A 21369-nucleotide genomic window follows, 5' to 3' on the forward strand; every position below is an offset into this window, starting at 1 on the left:
CCCATTGAAAAAATGTGCTTGTCCAGGATTTCTGGGTATGCGAATATGTTACGCTAACAGATCATCGGTTACATTCCTTTAGGATTGGATTCCCTGTCCATGGCCATTTCTTCTTGATTTCAGCTAGAGTACCACTAACTCGAAGGCGTTTGTTTCCTAACCATTCCTGCTCTCACCCTGTTTGTGAACGTTGCCACTACTCAGTGTGTTACATGTTGACCCAATGGCCTCTTGCGCGCAGCCTGTTAATCAGGGAACGTGCGAGGCACAGAGGGAGGCATGTATCGGGCCTCCAGACTAGAGAAGGGAAACCGGACACCGCAATGGACTCCGCGGTGGCGGAGGTGGGAGGGGCGGCTCAGGACATAAGCCCGGCGAGCGGCGCCTGGCGCGAGCTCTCTCCGCCGTCGGCTCCGGAGAAGAGTCCCAGCTGCGGCCGAGCGGACCTAGTGCGGAGAGTAAAGCTGGCGTAACTCGTCCATTCAGCCGCAGAGGAGTCAGCGTGCGACTGCGGCCATAGCTGCGCTGGGCGTCCCGGAGTGCCACAGCAAGAGCAGCGAGCATGGAAGCGGGGCTGCGGGCCGCGACCTTCGTCGCCGCGGCGACCGCGCTCCTCATCACTCTCACGACGGCGGAATACTCGTCCAGAGATCGGTGGGTGGCCGGCTCGAACTTACTTTCGATTAACCTACACCGTGTGTTTCTCTGTCCAAGCTTAGCATCAGTTAGGTTGAAATGCGCAGAGCTTTCTTTTCGATTAGTACAAAAAGGTTAGCGGAAACTGAAGGTCCCATTTGTCTGTGCGTATTTTAGAGGATGTGCAGGAATTATTTGGTGTAGTGGACGACTAATTTCCTTGTTAAAGAAGCTATTCTAATGCGCAGTCCAAAGATGCACGCTACGCAAGAGCTCAACTCCGGTATAACGACGTACTCACATTGTAAAATGTAAACTGAGAACATCACTTTGCTCAATGGAAATACATGTAAACACTTATTACCACATCAGTCAAGTAATATTTGTAGGGCTTCTATTGCTGGGTGTCGCTTCAAACAGTCAACGGCAATTCGCACTTGCATTTGGGAGCGATTACCTACCGCGCGTGCTTTATCGGCAATGAGACTTGTGGTGCTGCAACGGTTACTGTTGCAACGGTGCTCTCATCTACAAGAAAAGTATAAGTAATACAGTGAAGCGGAACGCTGATGCCGTTGAATTCAAAGGGCTTCTGGCTTTCCCTGACAGTAACGCCAAGAATGAGACTGTAAGATAATATGAGCACACATTCCGTGCACATTTGCCTGGGGTACCGCAACAGTTAGACCCCTCGCATATACATCTCATCTAGTCCATTCCCAAAGTCTACTTCGAGCATATGCACTGCCAGTGAAGCAAGCGAAATTACCTTTGGGGCCATAGTCGCCGAAGTCTGACTGAAGCATGGTAACTTATAAAGGGATGCGATAGATTTCTCGCCTTCTAATTTAATATTTCCATCCATGTGATAGAAAAATACCCCAAGCCGCAGTTATCTACTTCCGTTACGATCAAGCAGTTCTTTTTTATGACAGTCAATTTGCGGGGCTAAAGCCAGTCAACTCTCTCGGACAAAATGGCCATAAAATCAATAGTAAGGCGCCAAGTCGCCACGAGTACTTAATGTTTTACATGTTCTTTTTTTCCTTATCAAAGGTCTGTTTACTATTTCATTGTTCATAGCTGGTACCCTTCGAAAATAATTTACTGACCTAAATTAACTTTTTATAAAAACTCATAGTTCCTTTAAAGAGCCGATATTATCAGTAATGACTTCAAATATCAACAAGGATAGCAACTTTCCATAAGGATGTCTTATCCACATGGCTCACAGTCACACATTCATGATGTTGTGTTGAAGGCCCATATACTCGCCAAAGCGTTCCTGTAAAAAAAAATATCGCTGTACCGGAGAGGGGAGAAGTGCAGACAGAGTCAAATTACAAGAGAGGGTCATTCCCTAACAACGCGGTATAAAGTCGAAATCGCATCGGCACTTTACCGTTAACGTATGGAAAACACGTCTCTTAGTCGATGTTTTTTGTGACTACCCACTACGTTTGAAGGTTTAATGAGGCAAGAAAGGCGACGCTACATCTCTCCTGTAGCTTTTGTCTTCGCAGATTTCTGAGCAGCTTTCTTTGCTGGTGTAACGCCGAATTAGTTTGAACTTGGGAAGGACTCGGTAGCCAGACGAAAGTATTCATTACTGAGAACCAGAACTGTATGACGTCATGCAGGCAAGGGGCGTTCCTCCAACAGCCCCAAAACAATATTTCACCTTTGTAAACTGCATGGTAGTGACAGTAGAGCAGGCGCCTTCGGCGAATGAAAGTAGTGCTCGCACAGCGGCCTTTTTTTTGCGAATAGATTTTAATGCAATAGCATTATAGGACCTGTTCTCGAGAAAAACCGGCGTCCGTCCGTCCATGTCACGAAAAATCACGTGGCCCACCTCCCATCGTGAGCCGCGGTGATTAGTTGAGAAAGGTAACGTGACCTTGTGACGTCAACACAACCTCCCGGCCGTGTCAGGTGCCAGCCTGCTCAACGTGTTGTGAGCAACCTGCCACGCGTGGCCTGCGGCAATTAAATATGCTTAATTACAATCGAACACTCTGTCCGAAAAGTAAACAGCAAAATGTGGAATGACCAGTTCCGCATATATTGGCATGTAGACTGAGGCTAATCGAGAAAGCCGCAGCACTTGCGCGGGAGGGGTCCGTAATGCTTTCGCATTGTACTGTTAAGGGTAAGCTAAGCGTGGTCCAAGCTTTTTGAGCAATTTCCTCTTCCTTGCGTGCGTGGGCGCATATGGCCACCTCACAGCATTCGACTATATTTGCATTATGAACTTAAACCGTAGTAAAGGGCCAAGAAAATTTCATTCGGCCAAATAATGTCGCCACGATTCAGTTTTCCAATTAAGAAAAAGATCAATCTTTTCTTGCGCGCACGCGAAAGAAGCAAACAAACACTCCCGTGATGTTAGAAGACCACTCATGCATTCATTCATTTACTGGAACTGTCAGTGTTTGCAGGCTGTTAGAGGAATCCAAGAAAACACATATACTGACAACGGTAAATTCCAACAACTCTAACAATAACAAACAAATGTCATGGGCAAAAAATAAATCAAGAAAAAAAACAGAACGCATAAGTTGAGGTATAATTTGCACTATTTTTAAAGTGCGGTATAGTATGTGAATAATTCCAGGCTTTCAAGAGAGGCACGAAGGAAATCGCTTTTGAAGGTGGAGGTTAAAGATTGCACGTTAAAGATCCCCAGGTGGTCGAAATTATTCCGGAGCCCTCCACTACGGACCTATTTGTTCCTCTCTTCTTTCACTCCCTCCTTTATCCCTTCCCTTACGGCGCGGTTCAGGTGTCCAACGATATATGAGACAGATACTGCGCCATTTCCTTTCCACCAAAAACCAATTATTATTATTAAGGTGGAGCCGGGCAGCACGCTCTATTTTTTAATAACCCAAGGAAAAAAATGATATTTAAAACAATAATTAGTAGAAAGTGGCACAGGAATGTACATAAAATGGTAATATCTTGATGGTTCATCAGGGTGTGTTGCAAACGTGTATGACCATGAATTAGTAAGAAAATAAACTTCATCCTTTCTAGCTTTCCTCTCCTTTTTAGATTTTCAATGCTTGCTATTTTAAATATTTCAGTTGCACTCTATTAACTAGCCTACCTTCAATGAATTCGTGAGGACATTTCACGACATTTTCTTTCTGGTAGGAGACGCTGTTACCGACTTGCACGAGTTTTTCACCATCTCCCGCTTAGCGCAGCAATTTTGTATTTCTTGTAGATTAATGGTTTGCTCCTCTTAGACCCTTGAGGGCTTAATTTTTTGTACATGATACGACAGTCAGAGAGAAATCTGCCTCCAACTGTTATAGATTTCGACAGATCACTTCAGCCCGGATTGTCTCCTAACAAACGCGTAACAGCACTGCGCAAAGGCGAGTATGGAGATCCCAGCTGCATTCTTTCAGCGAGCGTTCATTACCTCGGGGACATCTGCGGCCTAATTGAGTTAGTTTGCATCCTTTATACTGAGCGCCTTTGTCTGGCTGATGTAAACGCTAGTGTAATGCACGCTCTCCAGGAAGCGCATGCCATCTGCTACACACAAACGTGCAGTTCGCTTAGCTGCTAATGGGTTCCGATGCCAGTGGAATGGCACCGCGAAGTTTGGCTTAGTTTTGTGCCCGAGACACAGCTTACGCCGTAGCAATCCCCATTCCATAAAGGCATTTATAAAACGAGCTCTAGCCGGGACTCTAACGCTCGACAGGCGGCCAAGTAGGCCAGCAGAACGTATACGGGGCTTATGTGGTAAACACTGACAGCATGGCGGCGCCCTGCTAGCCTGCTTGGTGCTCGCTGGAGTGCTAAATGAGCACTGGTATTTTTTTAATTTAATTTTATTGTTTTCTTTATTTTTCTACCAATTATACTATCACTCTCTGTGTCCTTAACCAAAGACTAATTATGGATCCATGCAGTAAAAGCAAAGCAAACATTGAAGAAAATTGTTTTTTTTTTACTGCGTACTAACGAAATACAGATATAAAAATGGTACAAGAATTTGAAAGGTACAGGCAATAGCACATTAATGTCGTATTGCTCTGCGTCCTTTATTCTAAAATCTCCTCAATTATTGATCAAGAGAAGCTAAATAATGCATTTTCAAGGTTCCGCGACTCGAGTGAGAAGTGGCAGATGTCTATTAATTTCAAGAAAACTATTTCCAAGACATTTAGTAACAAAAGAGAAGCCCTTAATTCTACCTATAATAATAAATGCAATAGTCTAACACAGGAGGTAAATTAGTTTAAATACCTAAGAGTAACGTTCACGCCTAACCTGAAGTGGCAAAGGTATATAGAACTAATCTGCTCAAAAGCGCGGAGAAAACTTGGTTTTCTGAAACGCAGCTTGAAAATAGCCCCCAAAAGAGTGCAAGATTACAGCGTGTAATTCTTAGGTTAGACCACTTCTTGTATATGTTTCTGTCGTTTGGTCACCCTATCCTCTACGCGACATAAAACTACTTGAGTCTTAAAAAAAAAGCAATCATATTTATTTATCGCCCTTATGACCGCAATTTCAATTCCTCGACACATGCCACCATCTTATCGCTTCCCTGTTGCTGACACAGCCACCGCGGTGGCTCAGCGGTTACGGCGCTCGGCTGTTGGCCCGAAAGATGCGGGTTCGATCCTGGCCGCGGTGATCGAATCCCGATGGAGGCGAAATTCTAGAGGCACGTGTGCTGTTCGATGTCAGTGCACGTTAAAGAACCCCAGGTGGTCGAAATTTCCGGTGCCTTTCACTACGCCTTCTCTCATAGCTTCAGTGGCTTTGGGACGTTAAACCCCCATAAACTAAACTCTTGCTGACAGGCGCATGCATGACTGGATCATTCTCTTCCACGAGATTATACTTGGCACCTTATCTGTATAAGCACAAATTGAGTTCTCCAATCCTTCTGCGCCACTGACGTGACGCAGGAGCCCACTCAACTTTGTTCCATTACAGGCTTGCATTGATTCTTACAAATATTTTTTTCCGCGCACTATAGAAATGTGCAATTCATTGGATGGTTCCTTTCGTGCATTGCCGCATGACGAATTTACCAATCAACTACAAAGTCACATGTGATAGTGTGCTTATTTGCTTTGCTTTCCTTTATACACTTGTTGCTATATTGTGATTATGTTTGTGTATGTATCCACTCCTGTAATGTCTTGCTCTGCGAGACAACAGTATATGTAAATAAATAAATAAATAACCAAATAAATAGATAGATGGATAAATAAATAAATAAATGAAAACATAAATCTGCACAAGGGGACAACGTCTGATGACAATAAAGAAAGATCTGGAAGGAAAAGCTGCAATCATTATACAAAAATAAGAAACACATACCTGCACCACAGTGACGTCACATCGTCAAATGGACGTCGAGAGGGAATTTGCACGTACATGTGTGTATGGATACAAAATTGAAAACTCCTGCATGGAGCTTAGATAACTTTTGCACATTTAACTGAATGAGCGGTCAAAAAATGTGCCACATATGCTTGAGTTCTGTTATTTCGTAAGAAGCTATACTCTTCTTTAAATATCATGTGCAACGCTGTCAAGCTGTCGCTCTTCTTACCAAAAAGTAGTGCGTTATTTGTGGTGAGCGAAACATAGTAACTGTTTTGCCTGCAGGCTTACCGTATGACACATTGCTCATGACATTGATTAAATGCACTGTTATTGCTGACGATACGCTGTCGCTTCATCGTGCCATAGACCACTCAGGCACAGAACAAGCGCGGAGTAACACGCCTCCCTTTATTTTCCTGTCCGGACTACTTCCGTACCTTCACAGCGTTGCATCTGATGTATGAAACGGAGTATATGGGCTGTAAATATAAGCCACGTTTGGCATTTTTTGGCCCTTTTTAGCGCAACCCTTCCTAATAACTAGCCAATGGAGCCAAAAACTACACTTGTGATCACGAGATTAACCTCTTTTCTAAAACCTGCAGAACCAGCTCTCTTTTCGGGGCAGCCGTTCTTTCTAAAAAGCTTCACAAAGGCAGCTGATAGAACAAAACCATTTTACGTACTGCGTATTTTGCGCATTCTACACGTACCAACATAATTGGTATTGACAACGTACGTCACTGAAAAATAAATACATTTCTATTTCAAATGAGCTGCAACTTGCTTTCATATATCGAAAGCAGGAGTACCACAGCGATCGTGCAAACCTTGTTAAAAACGGGCACTAGCGCAAGACGCCAGTCGTGATTTTTTATTCGCCGATGTTTGGAAATTGGAACATGTGAAATTCAATTTTTATTCCCATTTAAAATACACGCTTGTTAAGAAATTTGTCATTGCATACTGCATGATGAGAGTGGAAAACATCGCAAATATAAGGTTTATCATCCATTCCTTTAAACTGTTTAAAGTATTCCTGCTTAACAGACATATTTTGGGCAGACCTTGTCACAACTGAGTGTTTATGAAGGCCTTCTGCAGGAAAAAGAAAATTTGAACTGAACAAAACAAAGCAAATGTAATGGTTTACAGTTTATGGGCGTTTAACATTTAAGTGCGCCTCCGGCTATGAGGGACGCCATAGTGACGGGCTCCGGAAATTTCGAGCAACTGGGATTCTTTAACGTGCACGGACCTCGCACAGTATACTGTCCTCTAGAATTCCGCCTGCGTTGAAATGTGACCGCCGCGGCCGGAATCTTACCCGCGTCTTTCGGGTCAGCAGCCGAGTGCCATAACCACTGAGCCACAGTGGCGGCCCTCTTGGTTTTCTGGATAATTCACTCAGACAGAAAGAGTAAACTCGCACTGCACTGATCATAAAAGCTGTTTCAGATGACACTAGGATTCCGTACAAATGTTCCAAAAATGCAACTTGAAAAAAAAAACCTCATTCGTTGTATATGTGGCTATATTTTTTATTCAAGGTTATGTTAGAACGCATATGTGTATTGTCAATAAGAATTTGTCTTCGAAACGTTGCTTTATAGTATGGTGTTTACAAGGTTAAAAACCCCGCAGGTGGTCTAATTTAATCCGGAAACCTCTATTGCCACGCATGTGTCGGTTTCTGGCATTAGAGCGTCCCTGCAATAGTTTTCACCGAGTGTAAGAAAATCCGAAATACTCAGAGGTATTGAATCGCCAATCTACCGCCCGCAAAATGATAGTTTCTATCTTAAGGTACGAACACACTAGCGGAATAACGTGCAGCGAGCCGCTGGGGCACAATTCGCGTCGAGAAAGGCGCATACCGGCTCTTTTCATGTCACACCGGTCGAAAGCACTTGGCCTGGGCGTGAAGCAAGTGTCTGTCCTGGCTCCTTAATACATGCGTACTACAATATAGCTTATGATCGCGTATGGCCGACTTTACTTGGATGCCATGTTCAGGTTCCTACTCCTTACGCTTCTAAGATCAACAGCACGCGTGAGTTTTCGCAGGTGCATCATATATATCATGCGTCTTCAAAGCTTGTTTTGGGGGCACTGTAATCATGATGCCGCTAGAACACTGATGCCATAAGTCACGATTGTGGTAAGCCACCCTCAAAAAATGCACGTGTGCGGACAACACAGTGGCCACCTATGGAAGACTAGTCCGCCTGAGTACGTGCTCTGTAATTTTAGGTGCAAAAACTTACTCCGCATCGGAAATTGTTTTATTCGGTGTGCAATAAAAGTGATTCAGAGAAAACAAGAAAATCAAGTTGCTCTGTATCGCTTGCAGCGCTATGCAAAATTCACGGCCTGATGGCATTAGCGACGTGACGTCTGCGATTGCATCAACTTGCCTCCCCTGCCCCTTTAATACACCTGCTAGGGCCAAAAATCAGTGCTCCGAACCAATTGGAATGTCATTGTGAAGCACAGCCTACAACAGCAGATTAAAATACAGAAAAAAATATTTCTATCCTCGATGTAAAACGAATAAAGCTATGCAATCGCTGGAAATTACCATGTATCCTAAAACAAATACTGCATGAAAGTTTTCGGGCTGCGCACGCAAGCAAGTACTAACATCGAAGCGACCGAAGAACAAAATCGCTCCGAGTGCTGTCGAAGCAATATGGCAATATGGAGCAACTCTTGTCAGGTGAATTGTTTTTAGTGTATTTATGCTTCTCAAACATTCTTAAGGATTCATTGTAGGAGCCTCGCGGTTGCATATGCTGCAGGGAAAATTGTCAACAATGCAGGGTGGTGCGCATTACGTCGCTTGACATCCCTGACAAAATATTTGCTATTTTTGGGCGTCAACCGCTGGCTGGCAGACGTGGTTTGCCGTCTGGACTGAGCAGTGAGTAAACATGTAACCGTATACATGCGCCATGCACGAGTAACAAAGCCGCATTGCGTTAAGCAAGTCAAAGCTTGTACGACAAAGCAACCAACAAATAAGGCGCATGCGGATTCGCCGTACTCCTCCAAGCTGCTTATTCGCCCGGCCACGACGAAAATAAGTATAAAACACTCTTATCGTAACCCTCTTCAGTGTAGCCCTTGCAAACGCCGCGGTATGTTGATGGCTTTGGCATTTTTTTCGGCCGCCCTACCGCACCTCTAGCAACGGTAGCTGCCTTCGTCCTACCCAGAAGTGTGGCGATGGCCGATAGGTGGCGCTAGTGGTAGGCGGGGAAACTCCAGCGCAGGTTTGCACTAGATCTAGTACACTATAGCTCCGCTGCCGCCGCTGGAATGTAACTTTGGTAGGAGCCAAGAGGTGGCGACACTGACACTCCCCCCGTGACTAAGTCGGGCGCCGCTCGTTGGTCTCTCAGCAAAATGGCTCCTCCACCCCTTCGTAGCGCGACAGATCAACCCGCAGTCGCGGCAGATTTAACGGCAAGCGTCTTGCCGCAGGTGGCACGCTGCGCGCGGTTTTCCGCCAGTGTGTCCGAACCTTGATGTAGCACCAGAGATATTGGCGACTAAAGACGGCCCTGCGTCTCCCCCCCCCCCCATCTTAAGAAAAAAATTAAGTTTACTGGCAGGAATTCCTCTTTCCGCGCAATAGAGCCAGCTGGTAAACCGGGCATTCTTATTTTTTTTTTGCCGCTCGCTCACCCACCGCGGTACTTTCGTAGCGAGGAGAGTGCAAAGGAGCAAGGACTCCAGCCGGCCGTACACTCCAGCTGCCTTGCGGGTTTTGGTGTGGGAATGACAGCCGCTCACTTCTTACATCACTTGTTTCCTACGAAGCTAAAAGGGATAATTCGCGCGAGAGACCGGACCGGACGCCGCCACGAGGCGCGAGAATGGGAATATTTTTTTAAATTATTCGTAGATTACCGGCTCGCTTTTGAGGACTTGTACGCGTCATGAAGGATCAGTAGTTTATGCAATGCACGCATTTTGCACATAATGAACGCATTCTACAGCCGCCTTGAAAGTGGTTGCACACACCCTGCACACCCGGCATAACACCTACCATTAGGAAGAGAAGATGATTTGTTGGTGGCAACACGACATCAGGGTTAGCAGTTGCGGATACCAGGGACCGCTGCGCGCAATCTTTCGCTAGAGTCAATGGAAATCCTTCGCTCAGTTTAGGTATTTGCCCACCACTGCTTCAGCATTGCGCACTTTTGTTTCTTGTTATCACTACAGTCATATTCTGTACGGAATTCTAGTATTCTCTTCATCTTCCCACTTGTACGAAGGCCTACACCAGCCGCTTCAGCACTTCCACGTGCGAGCGTGGAGGTATGGGTATCGGCATTGGTTGAGTTCCCTGAACGAGAAGAGCCAGATTTTAGAGCGAAATCTCTACTTCACAACGAAAGCTGCAAAAGCCTAGACATCGCTGATGTCTTGACCTTGACCTTCACGAGCTCGAATACATAAATAAGCAAAACAAACATTACCGCGACTGGCATTCGAAACCGCGGCGGCGCGGACAGATCAGCTTCGCTCGCCACTGCACGAGAGCACGATGCTATCACCGCAGCTTATTACGCCTCGTGTGAAACTGTTGTTGTTGTTGTTGTTGACCTCACACAATGGACTGCGACACACTCTCGCGCTATGAATTGCATATCGTCGTCTTCGTAAACTTCCATCCGCGGCGCGAAAAGATCAGATCAGCTTAACCTAGATTAGAGCTTAATCTGTGTCTAATATCGTCGCCAAACGTTCCGGCGACACAACAAACCAAAATCATGAGCCAATGAAGCTAAATACATCTACTCGGTTTAACGGTTTAATCTACGTCTACTCGGTTTAACTACGTTCAAACCCTACCTTTGCTGTTGTTCTGATTTGATAAAATGATGTCCACTGATGGACAGCGTTCTGGTGTGATTCTGAAAGAATTTTTGCGAAAGTAAGGTACTGCTCAAGAAGGGAGCGGCAGATGTCACTGAAACAAGAACTATCTAAGAATGGAGTCGATCCATTGTCTGACGCCGCGGTTCACCGCCTTGCGCCTCCTCATAGCGTGATAACGCAGGTTGCTGGCTGGTCATGGCAATGGGTCGGAGGCATTGGTTGAAGGGTCTAGTTAAAGAGACACTAGTCGCTTAGTTCCTTTTCAGTACTTCTATGCACACTTCGCAACAACTGGAACAATAGCAGTAAAAGCGAGATGACGGCCTTTGCAACGTACTTGAAGCAGGTGAGGTGGCCTGTTCTTTAATGATAAACCAAATAAATGTCTCCTGCGGATGCGTTTCTTTACATGAACCGTATGCGCCCTTTACCTAGTGAATGTAAAGCATCAGATTTTGGCCATTTAGTTTTCTTTTGAAGCAGCAGTTCTTGATGGTAAGTCTTCGTTATCATTATAGTCCATCTAGGAGAGAATAATTTCATCTCATCATGGCCAGAAGTACTTGTAGGAGCGTGATAGTCACGAGAAAGTTTGCTTTAATTCAGACTTCTTTCATGTGTGCGTTTTCGCATACTGTTTTTTTGTCGCGCTACGGTAAATAGTCCCAGGAGGATTACAGGTATGATGCAAGGCATGCTACAGTGGGACTACGCTCAGTTTCAAACATTTTATACGCAACTAGTTCACGAGTGAGTTCTAGGAGTCTTGTCTGAAATTCGGTGAAGCTGAGTAACATATATTTTCACATCATACCTATCAGCTCTCTGCATTGCTGCACCATAAACGCACTCCAAAAATAGCACACCGCGACTGACAGAATAAAGCAGTTTGGACAAGATAAGTATCAGAACAATAATATTTCAGTCTTATTATTATATTTGAACAAAAACATATTCGACGGAGGTCCGTCCGGTTTGGTTCTTGAGATAGTTGAGAGAAAACTGACGCCAACCAATATTTTTTAACTTTACCCAACGTTTCGGGACACACTCGTGCTCTTCTTCAGGCGAAACTAAAGTGTGCCAGCAGCAGCGGGTTGCTGCCTTCGGTCTCCCTTTGTTAGCACGTGGCGCAGTCCACTAACGTACGAGGAGGGGAGCGTTCCTGGAGTCCTCTTCACCGCCGCCTTTGTGATCCGGATGTGCCATGACTCCACATGTCGCCTCTTGAGCAGGTGTGGCTCCGCGGCCAAGACGCTCACCTCTTCGAAGGCTGTCCGGTGGTCGGCGTGCTCGCAGTGTTCGGCGAGGGGGTTGGATTCGGAATTCATTAGCCGGATGTCATTTTTTGTGTTGCCTTATTCTTTGGTGGAGGTTTTTTGTTTCGCCGATGTATGAAGCCAGGCACTTTGAGCATGGGATTTTGTAAACGACACCTGGTTGTTTTTCTCTGAGGACGCATTCTGGGAAAACATGAAATCTACGTAGCTCACAAACCTGTTTCGACAATAAGCCACTTCTTACCACGACCGAATGACCGCGTCCCCAGAAAAAAACGACCACGTGTTGTTTACAAAATCCCACGCTCAAAGTGCCCGGCTTCATACATCGGCGAAACAAAAAACCTCCACCAAAGAATAAGGCAACACACAAAATGACATCCGGCTGATGAATTCAGAATCTAAACCCCTCGCCGAACACTCCGAGCGCGCCGACCACCGGATAGCCTTCGAAGAGGTGAGCGTCTTGGCCGCGGAGCCAAACCTGCTCAAGAGGCGACATATGGAGTCATGGCACATCCGGCTCACTAAGGCGGCGATGAAAAGGACTCCGGGAACGCTCCCCTCCGCGTACGTTAGTGGACTGAGCCACGTGCTAACATAGGGAGACCGAAGGCAGCAACCCGCTGCTGCTGGCACACTTCAGTCGCCCCTGAAGAAGTGCCCGAGTTGGTCCCGAAACGTTGGGTAAAGTTAAAAAATATTGATTGGCGTCAGTTTTCTCTGAACTGTTATTATTATATTACTACTTATTACACCGTTATTTCAAAACGAGTCATAAGAAAGGACGGGCTCAGTCCAAAACGCTCAGTACAAACAAATTTCAAAAACAAATGAACCGTTTCTCAACTTCCCATTTTACCACTAGCAACCAAGTACGCTGTTTTTTTTTTCCGCATGCTGTATATGCTATGTATTCAAGTGAAGGAGCCGTTGTAATCGGGAGCTCCTCCTGAACATACATTGTAGTTCTTGTAAACAGCGCAACGACTCGAAGCCAAACAAGGAAGGGACAAAACAGCGCTAAACTAATAACAGAATGGTTTTATTCAGGACACCAGTGCTTAAGGATCACGCTGGTACCACCGAAAAAATTATAAAATATAATAGAGAAAACATCAAGTTCCTCAAGGCTATTCATTCTGAGCGTGCGAAAGTTTGTCGATGCATGTAATCTAGGATAGCAAGTATTCGTGCTCTTCCTTCGACATAGCAACAGAAGGAGTGCTGATGCATTGCGCACCTTGTCTCATAATCTCTTTGCAAGAACCATGTCTGACCAACTCACCCTCCAGTCCATGTTATATATTGTTGTGCCTTTATTGTTCTGCTCCTGGTATGTTTCGTTTTTAACCCGCCGCGGTGGCTCAATGGTTATGGCGCTCGGCTGCTGACCCTAAAAGACGCGGGTTCGATCCCGGCCGTGGGGGTCGAAGTTCGATGGAGGTGAAATTCTAGATGCCCGTGTACTGTGCGATGTCAGTGCACGTTAAAGAACTCCAGGTGGTCGAAATTTCCGGATCCCTCCACCACGGCGTCCCTCATAGCCTGAGTCGCTTTGGGACGTTAAGCCCCCATAACAAACCTTTTTTTTTTACAAACAACCTGTTTTTTTATTGTCACAAAATTCGGCCATATTCGAAAAAAAAAACGCGGCAGCGCGGAAGGAATCGCGCCCGCGCGCACCGTAAATAAAACTAAGACAGCGGAGAAGGAATCCCGGAGAGCGCGTAACCTTGTGTGTGCTGCTGCCCTTTCCACTTTGCTCGCCGGCGCGGCGCCAAAGGGGAACATGGCCGCGCGCGCCGTCAATTGTTCGAGAATGTCCGAGTACTTTCTGCTCATTATCGACGGAGAGGGCGTAGCCTTGACCGTGCTGAGGGATGTCCTCTAGCCTTTTGCTTTCGCACCGCCGGCGGCGCAACGCTAGAAGCACAACATGAACTGGTGGGCGAGTTGGTCGGTCATGGTTCTTGTAGACCAGCTCAACAGCTCGAAGCTAAGCACTGGTGTCCTAAATAAAACCATTTTGTTGTTAGTTCAGCGCTGTTTTGTTCCTTCCTTGTTTGGCTTCGAGCCGTTGCGCTGGTTTACAAGAACGCTAGAAGGATCTGGATGCTTCTAGAACCTGCTTTCCGCGCTCGACCAATGGGTTCGCGCGCCCGGCGCGAGAAGGAGAACGAAATTGTGCAGTTAATACTGAGTATAAGTGCGCGCCTGCCTTGGCGCGAAGAACGAACAGACGCGGACCGCGCCATAAATCAAGGGCGTTGACCACTGTCTGTCAGCCCGAGCCGCCGTTTAAGCCTCCGAGAAGCGCGCCCGCTCGACTCCCGGGACAACGCCACTAGCCCAGCCACGGACCAGCGAGGCAGCGTGCGCCAACCTGCGGGACGGCTGCGTCGTGTTCCTCAGGTCGTCGGACTGTCGCAGTGCCCCGTGAACAAGTTGTATTTTGTTTGTTTGTCTCTCTCCGTGTTAGTGCACTTTAGGTGCAAAGGTGCTGTTAAATTGTAATCTCTCTCGATTGTTAATTTGCATGAGTTGCTTTGTATTTGTAAATCACTTTGTATCTGCTCGTACGAGTGATTGTGAAATCATCTATATCGTCCCTTTGCTGTATAAACTTTGTTTCATTTGTCAACCTTTGGCTCTGACCCATTCTCTGGCTTGCGAACGGCGAAAGCTGGGCACCAAACGACCAACCCCCTTGTCACTTGGTAGCTGGTTTCCGGCTGAGCTTGCCACGCCGAGCGAGGCTACCTCCTTTGTGACCGAGACCGCTACCCCCACACGCTCTAAGGGTGTCTGGGAGCGCACGCAAAAGTGCGCGGAGAGGGGACATTTATAACAAGCTTTCATTTCGCTATAGCCATCCTACACATCATTCTGCACATAAATAATGTGTATTCACTAATCCTGCTCTTTACTTTGGGCCCTAGACCACGGATCGTGCTGGACAACGGGAACATGGTATTCCAAGTGCCGAGGAGCAAGAACATCAGCTTCCGTACCCCAACTGGACGCGGGGGAATTTTTCTCAACGGACGCGATGTGGCTGAAGTGCTCGCAAAAGTAAGTGGGTACAGAACCGGTAACCTCGGTACACATACTGTTGGGCCTGCGTACCAGGTCTTACGAAACCCGAAACACATAGGATGATTTGAAGCTACGATTTTACTAAAAAAGATATAAAATATCTTGAAAGGGAGCACAGGAAAGTTGTGCGATTTATTTTCAAAATTTTGTCGAAATGACTTTCCCTCACAAAAAATGAGTGATAATAGCATTGAGCTTCTTGAGCAGCGAATGAAAAATCTTTTATTGCGGTTCCTGTTCATGCTTTTCAATGGAGATTTAGCAATCAAACCTTCCTCCTATCTGTCTCGTTGAACGTTAAGGCTTACTCGACACCATAATCCGAATTCACTAACCCCTTACTTTGCACGGACGGACTTATTCAAGTTTTCATTTTTTCCCCGAACTATAATAGACTGGAATGACTCGTTGTTGCCTGTTTCCAATTATTGATGCCTTGTTTATTTGTAATATTGTTGTTTTTGCCACACTGTTTGGACTTGAACAACATCTGCAGTATGAAAAAATATATAAATAATTAATTTTGTAGAGAAGCCACTAGACATGACTCTCTAAATCTTGTGTTTAAAAATTATTTGTCTTTCTTCTCAAATTTCAGGTAACAGAGGCAACCAGGACTCTCGAGCCTATTGCAAGTAGCAGTCAGGTACCGATGCATTCTTTCCTTCCACCTGGTTCTCTCAATAGCAATTCCCAGCGTTTTATTTATTTCTTCTTGCTTCCTGATGAAATTTCGATTTAAAAATTGCTCTTCCGCTCTCGTCTTACAGTTTCAAGCACTTGGAGAAACGGTCGAGGCTGTCTCAACGCTTCGCACTGAGATGAACGAGCTTAGAGTCAAATGCCGGTCACTTGAGAGTCAGGTAAGAACAATACCTCATCCATAATTGCCATTTTTCGCTAAAATGGGTTACGCAGTCAGGTTTTATACCACGTGTCAATGACGATGTTGCACGTGGGCCTCGGACATTTAACGATTCTGAAACATCAGAACACAGGGACTTTTCGACGATTCATAGTTTCCTGATAGTGACATGCCTGGCCTCCTAATATGCAGCCCTCCAAGTATGAGTGGAACTTATTGATCTCCCATAATCCACTTTCCAGATCTGAAGCAGTCAGCTGGCTAGGTAGAGTGAATGATATACTTTGTTTCAGTTTCTTTTTTTACAATGACAGGAGGGGGGCGGGGGTTACTGTGCAGAAGATAACTCATTACCTATCATCGCGCATGCTTTGATTGACATCCTTATAATAGCATTCATGGAGGAAGCATAAATCAACTTTTTGACAGCCTTAGAAGCCACGTGGGTAGAAATTGCGTCATTGGTCTTAAAATTCGCGCAAGGCTGGAGGAAAGTGGCGTCACCAGAAGGGATTATTCACATTGGCTGAAGAGGGGTGATGTCACCAGGCCGGAAGTGACGCCACTTGCGGCAAAGGCATTAACAGCTGCTAATGCATTGCCAACACATAATGAAATTAGGTGTCCCTGTGAATTTCTTTTTTTTTTTTGCTTCGCTGCCCGCCTTGCTGCTGTTTACTGCAAACGTCTGACATTCCCTCCACCCCTGTTGTACAGGTTCGGCGGATAGGAGGCAACGTGACCCGAAACCTGAGAGGACCTGTAAGTGAGCTCTCAGTGTGCGCAAGCTATCGCTTCATAGAATAATGGCTGTTCATTAGCGCTTATCCGCACTCTTTGGTTTTTCTTCTAGCTCAATCGTGTTGTGGCAGCACTGAGGAGACTCCGGAACGTAAGCACTCTCTTATGAGAAACATTGCAGTATTTTCATAAGCTTAACAGGACTGCATGTCTTAGTTGAATATGGGACGAGACAACTGAGCCTTTACTTTGTGCACGCGCTGTGCATGCACAAAGCAAGTTTCGTATGTATGCGCTGTACATATTACGCCGCTCTGACTCTCGCCCGCTGACAGAGATGAAAGGCCTCCCCTTATAAAAATTGTCTATAAACAGTCAATAGACTTCTTATAGACTCTGTTGCCTTCTTATAGATATTTCTTCTAGTCTATTCATGGTCTATAGACTGTCTATAGGCAAAAGTCTAAACGTGTATGGCCATAAATTTATAGATTGTCTATAGACTGTCTATAGCATTTGTATTGCCTATAGACTGCTCTCTAGGGTTTGTCTATATAGAGGCTATAGAGTTTATCGACAGAAGTCTATGGAAAGTCTATAGACTGTGTAAAGAAATTTTTGTAAGGGTCATCGGACGGTGACCGCAGTGATCGCCGGCTCCAAATGCCGGCCAGGCACTGTTCTGTTCCTTGGGTGCCGTTGCGCATGTGTGATAAGCTAGACTTTGCCGCGCGCCAAGTCCTTGCTTCCTTACTTCACACTCTTGATTTTTAATTCCCCTTTCTTTCATCCTCCTCCTCCTCTACGCCCCCTTATCCATTTCTCATAGCTCAGCTGCCGTAGCAAACCGGTACCTTCTATGCAGCCTTGCAGCCATTTCGCTTCCCCTCTCTATCTCCTACCTTGAGCGCATTTCTTCCTTTTTTTACACGCCTTACTGCGAACGCACATCAGTGCTAAAAGCATACGCCTTGCCAAAGTGGGTTATTTAGACGCGTTCAACCTGTGGACCTTCTCTCGCACGTTGCGATTGGGATTCACAGCTAGTGGCATTCGGCGCGAAGCCGAAATATTAAACAGTTCGAGCGCACACGCATTAACTTTGTTAGTCTCTGCGTACGCGTCCCGGCAGTCGTGTAGCCACGAACGCAGCATGGTGGTGCTGCACTGTGATTGGTCGTCCGCAGTGCAGAGCCGTAGCTGCTCACCCAGCGCCACGGAGCAACTCTTTCTGTGCCCGTCCCGGCAGGAGTCGCCAGAAGTTGACAGCACGTGAAACGAGTTTGTCATTGGATGCCGAGAAGCTCTTGGGGTAATATGCGTCGCAGCAAAGCTATCACAGTGCAGCAACACCGATGACGTCTCTTTCTCGAGAACGCAGTAGCTCGCACACGACGTGGCGGAAGTCTATATTTTTGAACTGACGTGAAAAAAAAAATCTCTATTCGTGAACTTCATTTCTGCACGTTAAATCGGATATGTAACGAAAAACACGTCTTTGGAGCAACTTTCTCAATCGGCAAGTGTATTGAAACATGTGTTTTGATATTCACACATTTGGCGTCAATATCTGTGTATATCAAATTGTGAATTTCGCTTTAGTTTTATTCGGATGGTGAGTGAAGCCTGGCGCTGGGAACACGTAGAGAAACACAGGCGCCCACTTATTTGGGAAAGGGTTTCCCAGATTCTGTGGCGCTGGCGGCGTTCGGGGCGTCTCGTGTCTGTGACTTGAACTGGTCACTATTAAGCTTTAGGCTTAAAGTTGTTCACTTGATAACCCTTCTCCCATTCGCAGAACCTGAACCAGAACCTCTGCGCATCCAATCCATGCAGCCATGGTGGAACCTGCATCCCTCACTTCAATGCTTACACCTGCATCTGCCCGGCTCAGTGGGAGGTATAACCGGACACCAGCGCTCCTATCTCTGGCTTGTGCATTATTATTCTGTAGGAACAATCTTTCACTGCGTAAATGTTAGTGTAGTGCTTACAGTAGTAGTAGTAGTAGTAAAAGTTGTTCTTAAGAATGAACAACAGAAGCGGGAAAATGCAGGCTGGAAGTTTCCTCCTTTCTTTCGTTGTGGAGGCCGCTCATCATCTGCGTACCAGCGCACAGATCGAGATTACCTGCTTGTTTACACCTGTTACACGATTGTAAGATGACTTATTTTTCAAAATTTGAAAATCCGAAGTGGGGGTCGATTTACAATTGAAACGAAAAAATGGCAGCATAGGTAAAGGCAAGACAAACGAGATAGCGGCCCGGGCGGCGGCCGATTGCGGCTATCGATAAGCAGCGGTTGCTGATAAGCGGCGGAGATAAGCGGCGTCGGGGGCGGCAAGCGCGTTATAGCGGAAGCTCTAGCGTCCAACAAGTTTTCTTTTCACTTTCAAATGCGCGCTCGGCGCTCAAGGGAGCGTTGATAGTTTATGAAAGGGCCGCTGTTCCAATCGAGGCGGCACCCCCAGTCGGAACAGCTGCGGTGCGGGGGAGTGTCGTGGCCGACGGAAGAGCCGACGCCATTCACGCATAGTTCCTATTTCGCTCTGACGCATTTGACTACTGCCGGCCGCGTTTCGCAAGTTTTTAATGTAGTGCTTCGTCAGTCGTCATTTTATGTTGTCATGACGTCGTGCCCAGGCCTGTATTGCGCTCTCAATACAGGCTGAAAATGTGAACCTCTTCTTTTTGCACATTGAGCTCTAACCACGGTTAAAACACGGGTGCACTTCATTATGCTGACAGAAGCTAAACAAAAGTTCAAAGAATGTTCGTCAGAGACATTTCTACATGAATCACTGAACCGCTCCCAAGTGTTTGATTCTCGAATGTTTCCTAGTATATCCTATTTATAAAGGCTTTAATCGCTGCTTACTGCTGATATAAGCTGCCGGATAAAGCAAACATTTAAGACATTTTTATCACCAAAGCGCTCACAAATATTGAACGTGTCAACTCCAGAATGGCCACCAGAAGCATTGTCTTCCGTTTCTCTGGTTCACTTACTTCGATTCCTCTCAATAAAGAATGAATGGAACCAATCAAGAACGAAGTCTGTAGAGCTGAATATCGTTGCCTAAACACCAGCTCTGCTAGCAGCGCCTTCTTTACTCAGCTACAGTTGTTGCACTTATGCGTATGTATTGTTCCAAAGGGTGCCCGCTGTGAAGAAGATGTGGATGAATGCTCTCACTGGGCAGGAAGTGACCTCGGATGCCAGAACAACGCCCGGTGCATAAATACTCCCGGAAGCTACCGGTAAGTTCAGCAGCAGATGTAATGCGTACCCAGGAACGCGATGCATGCGTTTGTGTTCTGCCTGCATGCTTAACACAAATCGTCTAGACTGTGGCACCTTAATTCCTCTCAGCCAAGAATCAATTTCGGCAGCACGGGCGCAGTCATGTGACGTTCCGGCGCCACAGGATAGTCACTGATTGGGTGGACGGCCACCTATTGCTATCGCACCGAGGGTTTTCGTGTGCCTTTAAGACGCCACCGAGGAAATAACAAGTACTTAGGAAGCAATGCATATGCATAGGCCAGAGAGTGGTCCCGTGATGCGGTGAAGTCGCGGAACATACGCCGACCGACGTGAAGAACCCTGTAAATCGCTAAAAACAGTAATGACGTAGCTGCCGCAGAAAGCGCTCATGGACGATATAAATTAAAAAACGAAGGGTGTCTCCGCCTTCTTCAATAAATAATATAAGCCTTAGTTCTTTGATTGCTTGAATTTGGAAGGAAACTCAGTTATCATCGCTATAGTCCAACTAAGTGAAATGAACAGGATTTCTAGAACTTACCTAAACTGCTGAGATGTGAGCCCGGCAAAGGCTTTCCCATTGTTAAATCTTTCCTGTTTTTAGTTCATAGGCGCAATTTAAAAAAGCAAACTATTTTGCGTACGCAGGAATGGTGAGCGCTTTTTACGGCGACATTCTAGTTACCGACAAATTTCAGCAAAGATTGCAATAACGCCTTTGCCAAGCGTGTCAACTGCATAGGCACTCTCGCTTCCCGCTGCCAGGAATGCCACAAATAAACATTCGTTTCTTGCATCTCCCTACGTCTGCAGTTGTGAATGCGCGCGAGGGTTCTACGGCGCCCGCTGCACGGAACGCCAAGACAGCTGCACGATAACCAGCTCTTCGGCGCTTTGTGACCACGGATTCTGCGTCAGCCAGCCTCAGACCAACCAGGTAAGGCGCGCCCTCAAAGAGACCCAGAAACGCATTTTCTCTCCACTCAATCACTGCCGCATTTAGTTCGCTTCTCAGAGTTAGTGGCATGTTGGGAATCACAGAAAACAACGCCCGCTAGATGAGAGTCAACTGCCGAAAGGCTTAACCAGTATCACGCCATTGTTCTCTTACTTCTTTTGTTCCCTCCCCAAGCCTACCCTTGAGGTGCCCTCCTCACCTCGTGTATGAAAAGCACGGCTGATGACGCCATTTTATTTTGCCATGGCATAGTAGAAGCGA

At 46.1% G+C, this 21369-nt stretch overlaps 1 protein-coding gene across 2 annotated transcripts in view; it reads left to right on the top strand.

Moving 5' to 3' along the window:
• Positions 1 to 462: 462 nt before the first annotated feature.
• Positions 463 to 21369, top strand: part of LOC144093913 (cubilin-like) — a 161398-nt gene continuing 140491 nt past the window's right edge. For both annotated transcript variants that reach the window (XM_077627663.1, XM_077627664.1), the window contains exons 1-9: positions 463 to 654; positions 15119 to 15251; positions 15874 to 15921; positions 16046 to 16138; positions 16858 to 16902; positions 16994 to 17032; positions 18680 to 18781; positions 20040 to 20143; positions 20964 to 21087. In XM_077627663.1, the coding sequence (XP_077483789.1) occupies positions 563 to 654; positions 15119 to 15251; positions 15874 to 15921; positions 16046 to 16138; positions 16858 to 16902; positions 16994 to 17032; positions 18680 to 18781; positions 20040 to 20143; positions 20964 to 21087 (780 nt within the window). In that variant the 5' untranslated portion in view covers positions 463 to 562. The remainder of the gene's footprint in view (positions 655 to 15118; positions 15252 to 15873; positions 15922 to 16045; positions 16139 to 16857; positions 16903 to 16993; positions 17033 to 18679; positions 18782 to 20039; positions 20144 to 20963; positions 21088 to 21369) is intronic.

The sequence above is a fragment of the Amblyomma americanum genome, chromosome 6 (assembly GCF_052857255.1).
Source record: "Amblyomma americanum isolate KBUSLIRL-KWMA chromosome 6, ASM5285725v1, whole genome shotgun sequence".
Lineage (NCBI taxonomy): Eukaryota > Metazoa > Arthropoda > Arachnida > Ixodida > Ixodidae > Amblyomma > Amblyomma americanum.